The 9,445-nt window shown below is 44.9% G+C and overlaps 1 protein-coding gene across 1 annotated transcript; it reads right to left on the bottom strand.

The window, feature by feature from the left end:
- Positions 1-4,359: 4,359 nt before the first annotated feature.
- On the bottom strand, positions 4,360-8,866 carry Rfxap (regulatory factor X associated protein). The gene is made up of 3 exons (XM_021196619.1): positions 8,279-8,866; positions 6,764-6,871; positions 4,360-5,820 (listed from the first exon to the last, which is right to left on the bottom strand). Exons 1-3 carry the CDS (start codon positions 8,672-8,674, stop codon positions 5,710-5,712), a joined length of 615 nt encoding a protein of 204 aa, XP_021052278.1. The 5' UTR covers positions 8,675-8,866; the 3' UTR covers positions 4,360-5,709.
- Positions 8,867-9,445: the final 579 nt, after the last annotated feature.

The following is a 9,445-nucleotide window of genomic DNA, read 5'->3' on the forward strand; positions in this document are numbered from 1 at the left end:
GTGAATAATAAATCATCCTTAAAAACACCTTATGTATATAGACATGCATATATCAGCTCGTTATTTCCTCTGTCAGATGATAAAGGGAAATATCCTCCAGAATGCAAGGTACATGCCACTCATTAATCACCCCATTGCTTCTGCGTTTACTTCAGGCCCTTTGAGAAGCATTATTTAGGATGGCATTGTTGGTTTAAAGGATAGAGCTTCCACAATCTGATATAGATATTATATCGGAACCTCTCATTTCGTCTCAGACTACCACTTAAAGTGTATAAAAAAAAAAAACCCAAGCACGTCGATTTATTAAGTCTGTCTTGTGCATTTGTGTGTACTGGGTACAATGTCAGGTACCATGGAGTCAAATGCACATTAGAGGCAGTCCCCACCTCCATAATGCCGGATATCTAACAGTAAGCCATTTGCACAGACATCAGGTCTCAGAACTTTGAAAACCCACACATGTGAATTTTCTTGGGCTTGAAAAATAATGTAATCGAGTTCTTAACTATTACTATATTGGAATTTTACATCTCCTCAGAACACTTGAGTAATTTATCTTTGCATAACTACTTCCGTTCCTAACCACCCCACCTCCTGGACTCCCTATTTTTCTGATATTTCTCCTGTTTTCTTCCTTTGGAAAGCCGTGTGCATGGCAGATCTTCTCTGAGAACCCATCCAAGGACACAAAGCATTGTCCCAGATTTCTAACAGCCCCTTTGATCTCCTCACAAGTGGCCAAATATCCCTGGCAATATGTAGTTGCAAGGAACTATTCAGAAGTAGAAGCTTCCGGGTGTGGTGGTACCTGCCTTTGATCTCAGCAGCAGGGCGACAGAGGCAGGTGGATCCCTGCGGATTCAGGCCTGACCTGGTCTATATAAGGAGTTACAGGACAGCCAGGGCTATACACTGAAACGCTGTCTCAAAACAAAAGTAGAAGCTTAAAAACAAAACTAAAACAACAACAACAACAACAACTAAACTACTTGGATTTCCTTGCAGTGTTAAGAAATCGAAATATTGAAGCGTGTCTGATTTCTGTGACTTAGGTTCATTTGAATATTATCAGGGAATGTAGCTTTGAAGAGATGTAAGTCCTGTGCTCGTATAACAGAGTCACATTTTAATGAATTTTTCCCCTTTGGCTGTTAAGAGATCTAAAAATATCATAACGTAATTCTTGACTTCAACTCCTCTGCGTGACCATGTGGTGATCATTCCAGAAGCCGACAAGCAAACTTATGCTGCGTATGTTGTTTTACAGGGTGAAGGGGGAAGTGGGCAGCCAGGCCTTTGCGCACTGCAAGTGTGCCTCCAGTCGCCTTAGGCAGGGTCAGGCAATGGAGAACTGTTATCGGTTTGGCCTGCCCACAAGACCCAGAATGTTTATCATTATGTACAAGTCAGTATTTGTGAGTCTTAGCCAAAATAAGACATGATCAGTTTGTTTCAGCTAAGTGATAACAACTGTTTCAGAGCTAAGAAGACACCACCTTGTTAACATACACACTTCGGTGTTGTGCTGTAGAGTCAGCAAAACTCTCTAGCATTTAGAATGTTCTTTTCATTGTGTTCTAAGGATGGTGTTATCCCCATAATGACAACAGAAAGAAAAGCAGCAAAAGCATTTTATAAACACTGCTTGCTTGACTTCAAGCTCCTGCTTAACGCTGAGTATGTTCCAAATATTTCATGTATATATTTAATAAAGTAAAATATACCATGCATTCCACATCGTCTTACCTGCTAGGAGTCAAGAGCCGAACTTTGCAAGGGTAGGTAACTGTCACATATGTTCATGATAAGTTCAAATGTATATAAAACAGGAGGCCAAGATTACTCTTTGATTCCCAGCAGCCTCACCTTCCTGAAATGCCACACACCATCCTTTGGTACTCTGTGCTAGACAACGATACACCTTTTGGCTTTTCTTTCAAACTCTAGGAAATACTTCTATGTATATGATCCATGGCTCCTTAAGATGCTTAATCATAAACTGTTCTACTTAGAAAATGGGATTTTTAAGAATTCTTCATGCTGTAAAAACTTTGATGACACTATAAAAAAAGGCATCTTTGAATATTTGGCATTAATGTGTAATTTTAATGATACTTTGCAGAATTTTTAGAGGTCTCTAACTACTGCTCCCCAGCTTAGCACCAGGACACACAACTTATACCCTTTGTATGGTGAAGCTATTGTTATTAAAAAGTGAACTTAATACACACCGTCATTTGAGCATCCTACCTTAGCAACTCAACAACCACGTCCATCAAGGAACCAGTCTATATTAAGATGGTTAGCATGTGATGCTTAAAACACCTGGATATATAGGGAAACTTTCACTAAAAACTCATTTATTTTTCATATGCCATGAAATATGTCTAACTGATTAAAATGTTTTCTAAGAGAAGCTTGTGAAATTGCAAATGACTATGAAGTGTTTACAAGCTGCTGTCTGTTTCCTCTGCCCCAAGATGTCCCACTGATCCTAAGGCTCCCAGCTACGAGCTGGCTGGGGTTTGGAAAGCCTCGCTCGCTCGGTAAGGGGCAGAGTCTACATAATGTACAATCTGTGTTCTGTTCAAGAAGAATGGGGGATGCATCTTAACCTGCATAATCCATCCTCTTTCGGCTAAAAGTATTTTAGCTTGTGGTTTAGTGGCTTGGTATACACGCTAATAGTCTATCAAAAAGCAAAACGAACAGCATGTCTAGGCACGCTGTGTATGTGACATGATGAACTGGGCGCTCGCACTTTGCTGCTGTTAAAAAAAAGTACCATAAATGTAGTTACAAAAGCTACAAGTCTGAAATTAGTCTCCCTGTACCAATGTTAAGGGGTTGGTTTGCTAATTCTGGAGGCGCTAGAGGAAAATACATTTTCTTTTTCTAGATCATGGGGGTTGGATCACTTCCCTTCCCTGCCCCTCCATAATCCCACCTACTTCTTGCAGGATAAGAGCTTACTACGTATTTGCCTTCACTGTCTTCTCTGATTGAGTTTGCCATCACTAAGTGTACCAGTTACTCGCTGTGACATAAATATTGACTACAGCACCCCAGCTTTGTGGCCTTCAATGCTAAGCCTTTGGTAGCTCTTTTCCAACCGACAGATCTACAGGGTGGTTTTGCACATCTAAACAAGGTTTAGCTGTCAAACTTATCTCCCAGCGGATGGCTAGTTTATGTCAGTCTCTCTGACAGGTGTCAGGCGACCAGATGGTACCATAGAGATCAGACCACGTACCTTTGATTTACCTAAGATTTATTAACTGCGGCTTTTCCACCTGGATCCAAGTTCACAAAATAATGACTCTGAGACTTCATTATGAATGCTTAGGCGATCATAAGGTAGGGCTTGTTCCCAAACTAGCTTGTAACTTATACCGTTTATTCTAAGTCCTGACATGTGGTTGGTACCTCTCCTCAGTTTCATGTGACCATCTTCCTCAGAGTTGGGTTTCGAGGAATCTCCCACTCTCCTAGAATCCTCTCTCCCTCCAGGAACTTCCACCTCCACATTTCCTGACTAAGCTAACAGGCCAACAGCATTTTGTTGACAGGTGATGTTTCCACAGGGTGAACAGATTATCCTGACATTATTGTGCAGGTTAGGGTGGGCTTATCACTATGGTAACTGGTTTAAGGATGGCACAGCATTATTTCTTCTGCTCTATACTGGCCAAAGCAAGTCCCATGCAGTTAATCCTGAATTAAGAGATAGGTAAATAAAAACCTAATGATGGAAGAAGCTACAGTTGCCTGCCAGAAGCCATCAATATATAGAATGGGAAAGTGTGGGACTGCAATACATTTACTCTAAAGCAAAAGCCTTACTGACAGGCTTTAGGGGACAAACATCTCAAATGTGATGGGCAATAATTAAGTTATACTGCAAACTATCCTAATTCCTATCTAACTTCATGAATGGGCATCTACTTCATTCTTAATACCCTAGAGAAAGACTCTCAGACCCTCAGTGATCTACTTTAGGGCTTAACAAATATTTAAGCCATTTCCAAGTTCTTAAACCCCCAATCGAACCCCCTTTCATTTATCTCCATTCATGTCACACTTCCCTACTTACTCTTGGTCTGAAGCTGCATAAGCTGGGCTATTCCGCTACAAAAGTTCCAACACTTTGATACTGCAACATGACACTGTCACTACAAATGTACTGGGAAAATCTATAGCCATGCCGGGACACGTGTGGCTCCTGGGCTGCAGAGTGGACAGGCATGCAGGCCTAGAGACAACAAAGCCCCCAGTACTGTAAGCGCAGTACCAAGCAGCAAGTACCTTCCTCTGTAGCCAGTGTGGAGCATCTAAAGAAATAAGCACACAGACGGCTCAAAGTTCAACGGATGTCCTTTAATGAGTAATTTTGGCAAAAGGGTCTTTTTCAGATACACAAGTACAGAACACAAAATGAAGAAAATCACTCTTCTTTGTATTTGTTTCTTGTGGTGGTGAGGGTGGGGAGTGGGCTGAGGGCCTTGCACGTGCTAGGCAGGTGCAGTAAGGCTAAGGTGCATCTGTAGCCCTGGGAGTACTTACATTGCTATGAGTTTAACATTGGATATATTTCAGAGTTTAGGAAAAAACCAACTGACACATTTCACCTTGAATCACGTATTAACTTACTCCTGGATATACTCTCTTGACATCTGATTCTGTATCTTATGGTATTTTTGCCTTTTTAAAGTTTTCCTAGGAAAGTTTTTTTTTAAAAAAAAGGTACCCAGATACTCCATCATTCCTTTAACAGTAGCCAGGAATGTGTGCTCAGTTTTGAAAAGCACTGGCAATAGTGAGAGTTATCTTACCTTCAGGGTCTCCTTTATGAGAAACATTAAGAATGACTATAAGAAAACCAACTCTGTCCCGGCCTTGGTGGGCTGAGTACATCGGAACTGTTCACAAATTCAACTGAGGAGACAACCTGCTTTAAAGGAGAGTGACCTCCAACCATGGAGACACCAACTTTAATGTCCTCTCTTTCTCTAGTTACATGAAGAGACAGGTCAGTGACCCCTCTCCTCCCAGTATAGAGATGCTTAGCTTTCAGAGCTCCACCTTTACTACACAGAAGGGTTACTCCAAGTACCTGACCTTGAGCTGGCTGCAGGTTATCAATGCAGCTGAAACGCACTGATAGCAAGGGAACATTTAGCTGGTGCAATACCACAGACTGCAGAAGGTTAAGATTCCTGACCCTCACTACAGCCTCACTAGTTCAAGGTCACTGTGACAGCCCAAAACATACCATTCCATTCCAGAGCCTCTGATGAGAATCACAGCACTGGGTGGTCTGATGTCACTGTTACTTTTATGACTTCCACAGAAAGCAGCTGCCTCATTCGCTTCAGTAAGCATAACTGAAGAAAACATTAAAAACTATAAAGGTGATGTTTTTCAAACTCGTGATATGAAACACTTAAATGCAAAACTTTAATACTTATCCTCAAATGTACACATTCATTACAGAAAGTAGTGTCTGTCTGTCGCTCTCTCTTTCTCTTTTGAGAAAGGAACTTGCTTTGTAGCCTGGGTTGGCTTTGAACTTTGGATCCTCTTGGCTCAGTTTTCCAAGTCCAGGTGTGCACCACCGATGTCTGATTACCGAGCCATTGTCTTAGTCTAAAAGCACACCCATCCATTACAGTAAGGTAAAGCACAGCAGACTTTGGAAGCCCTCACTCACACCGGCGCTCCTGGGAACTGCTGCTGTCTCTGCTCCAAAACTTGTTGATTCAGTAGCTGCTGCTGTTTCTGTAAAAACTGGACAACTTCTGGACTTCTTAGTAATGACTTAAAAAGAAAAGAAGGAAAAGGATTATTAATAAAATTATCGACTTTTTTGTTTGAGAACAGGTCTTCCACCATAGCCAAGCTGGCTTTGAACTCACAGCAATGCTCCCAGCCTGCCTAAGTCTTTCAAGTGGGGGATGTTTTTATAACAAACTACCAACCACGATGACCAGTCTTTTATATCTGATGTACTTATTTCTCCAACATCAGGTGGCAGTTTAGCACTGTCTTTGCTACATTTTTGTATTGTCAAATTTAAAACCTTTTCTTTGTGATTCTTTAGTATTATAAAACCCCATTGTAGAAGTTTGAGATAAAAATCTAAATTTATTTTTAAAAAAATTCTAATATTCTACCAAAAACTTACATAGAAAGTATATCATAGCTGGGCGGTGGTGGCGCACGCCTTTAATCCCAGCACTTGGGAGGCAGAGGCAGGCGGATTTCTGAGTTCAAGGCCATCCTGGTCTACAAAGTGAGTTCCAGGACAGCCAGGGCTACACAGATAAACCCTGTCTCGAAAAAAAAAAAAAAAAAAAGAAATAAAGTATATATATCATGAGTTAAAGTCTCTCTCTCCTTCAAATTAGCATCCAAATATTCCAAAATCTTATAAAATCTTATAAAACCTTTCCTGGTTGACTTCTGGTCATTTCTATCAGTTGTATACTAGACACCCTTATTAACTATTAGTAATTATATCTCAAGATCTTTACAGCACTATTCCATATACTTAAGAGTCTGTTTTAAAATCTCATCTTGCTTAGACAAAGGTCAGTCAGTGAAGAAAACGGGGCTAAAGGTGTTCCTTCCACTGCAGTCCTGGAAGGGGAAGGGCGTGAGGTTCTTGTGTCCAGTGTCACAGTGCAGTTCGAGAAAAAAAGTCCCACTGAAAACAAGCAGTTTTCACTAACAGATCTGCAACTACTTGACAAGCACTTACCAGTCTTTTCTTGTTTAACACTTGCTCTAGAAGGGTAGGTCTTGCAGGACGATCCCCAAAGGATCCTGTCCTCTGCTTGACAATGGAGAGTATGTTGTCTGTGCTTTCCTGGGATCAAGGATAAACACTTATTACAGGGTTGCAATCCACAACAGTGGGTATTTCAGTGATAACGCTCTTTTCCCTTTTTGCTCAGGTTCTGTGGAACTTTAGGAAGGCCTGCAGATCAGTCACAGGTGCTGGCAATTGTTTCTAAAAGGCCTCCTCCCTGCAGGCTTCCCAATCTAGGAGCTGCAGTCTCCAGTAAGGTCTCACAGTGAAGCTGCTGGGCAGAGGGAAGTTAATTAACCTGTGACCTGTTTTCACTATTACAAGAGACTCCGAAATCTCATACAGAGCAATCTTTAGTCCAAACAGCCTGCCAGCTTTTGGACAAAATAATTAACTCAGAGGCAGTCTACTGCTACTGAGGTACTGGATTCATACCTGACTCCCGCCCCTAGGAAAACCTTGGCCTTTTATCTACTGGCTTCCGAGTTGTCTATTAAAATATTTCCTTCCCACCTTTATCGTGAGATGCTTAGCAAACTTTTGCTATAAGAAAGGTTTCCATACATACATGTTTTAGGTCTCAAAATATTAAAAACTCTAAAAGAGGATTTTAGTATCACAAAAGCAAAGACTTTTTTTCTCCTAACTCTCCCCAGTTAGCCTTATTTATAGGACCGCTTCCTTTACACACACGGTACATGGAATGCTATAGCCGAGTTGACTGTAGAGAACCTTTATGTCTTCACAACTCCAGACCTCGCACAGTGTAGGTAGGATGGTGCTAATACCACAAAACCCAGACGCTTATAGTAGCAATAATTTTGAGTCACCTAGGCCAAACTTCCACAAATGTTAGAAGTCCCCCTTCAAAAGGAACTTCTGTGGTAAGGAGTCTTCCTACTTTTTTTTTCCGGGTTTTGTTTTGTTTTGAAACAGCTCTAATATTTAGGTGGACTTTGCTGGGTTTGAGCTGAAATGCACACCAATTATAATTTTCACCTAACCAAAATAAATCCGAAGAAACACTAAGTGGGCCAAAAGACGAGGGTGCCGAGACTTAAGGGAGATGAATAAGGGACCCAAATCCACACAGAAGCCCAATTGCAGAGCACAGGCGTCTCTCTTCCATGCTTGCCTTGGTTCAAGCAACGCCAAAGTGTTCTGTGAGTTACCACCCCACTGTCAATCCAACTTTTCTCAGGGGCCAGGGGGACTAAGAAAAAAAAAAAAAAAAAGTCACCCAAGTTACAGAAAGCCAACAGGGCGTGTCAACGTGCGGGATGCCTCGGGGTGGACACCCACCGGGAAGGGTTTAGTAATGAGAGGTGCAGATCACCTCCAAAGTGCCGATGTCAGCTGGGGCAGAGGATGAGTCCAGCCCCTTGGGGGAGAACCTGAGTGTGCACCAAGTGAGCTGGCACCCCCCTGCCCTGGCCCGGGGGGCCCCCCGAAGAGTAAGCATACCTCCAGTTTGACATTGCCTGTGCTGGCCGCGGAGGGGCCGCCAGAGCCCAGTGCCTGATCGCTCTTCTTCTTCTTGTACTTGTCCTTGTACATCTTGTTGCGGTGCTTCTTGCACATCCAGGGCTTGCGCTGCTTGGCCACCTGGCTGGTGGTCTCGCGGCAGCCCTCGTACGTGCAGGTCTTGGAGCCTCGCCTGCGCGCTGCGCCGCCACCCTCCGCGTCCTCGTCCTCCAGCTCCTCCGGGCTGGCCGCACTCTCGCCGCCGCCCGCCGGGTCCGAAGTGTCCAGCAGGTCGGCGTCGTCGTCCCCCGCCTCGTCCTCGGCATCCGCCGCCGCCTCGCTCCCCGCTAGGCCCGGCCTGAGAACGCCGTCCGCCTCGGCCTCGTCCTGCCGCATCACCAGCACCGTCACCGGAGGGGCCGTCCGGGGACTGGCGGTGCTCGGCCCCGAGCCCTCGGGCACAGCCTGCGCCTCCGTGCTGCCGTCCGAGCCCGGGTCCGCCACCGCGGCCCGACGGCACTGGAGAAACACAACCGCACTGGACGAGCAGCAGCCCGCCGCACGACCCGGGAGCCGAGCCGCCGGCACTGCACTGCGCGTGCGCGGTAGCGGTCGGCGAGCCTGTGCTTGGGAGCCGCGAGATGGGCGGGGTTGAGCAGGTGCGAGACAGAACCGACTGCGCCTGCGCGGCGGCGATTGCTGGGCGCAGGCGGACTAAGAACCCGGCTGACTCCCAGGCGGGGCGGAGCGGCGACAGAAGCCCCGATTGCGCCTGCGCAGCTGGCCCCCGCCCTCACCGCTTCGAAGGGCGGGAGACTCAGGCGCACCGCCTGGAGACTCTTTCTGCCCGGACCCATCCTCCCTCAAGGGTTCAAAGCGCGTCTCTCCCGGAACGTCTCTGGGTCAATTAGGTTCCCGAGAGGCCTGCAGAGGAGTTTGAAACAACTCGAGGAGGAAACGGTTTATTTGGCTCATGCATCCCGCGCAAGCCCCGTGGGAACATGGAGGAAAGCTTGCCCACAAGCTCTGGTTCGGCTGAACTTTTCTACCCAGTGCTGACGCCCCTGCCTTTTCTGACATTCCCAGTAATGGGATTGTTGGCTCATGTGACCGTTCTGTTTTTATTTTCGCCACAAGCTGCACGCTGACTTCCATAGTGGGTGCACA

The sequence above is a fragment of the Mus pahari genome, chromosome 4, assembly GCF_900095145.1.
Source record: "Mus pahari chromosome 4, PAHARI_EIJ_v1.1, whole genome shotgun sequence".
Taxonomy (NCBI): domain Eukaryota; kingdom Metazoa; phylum Chordata; class Mammalia; order Rodentia; family Muridae; genus Mus; species Mus pahari.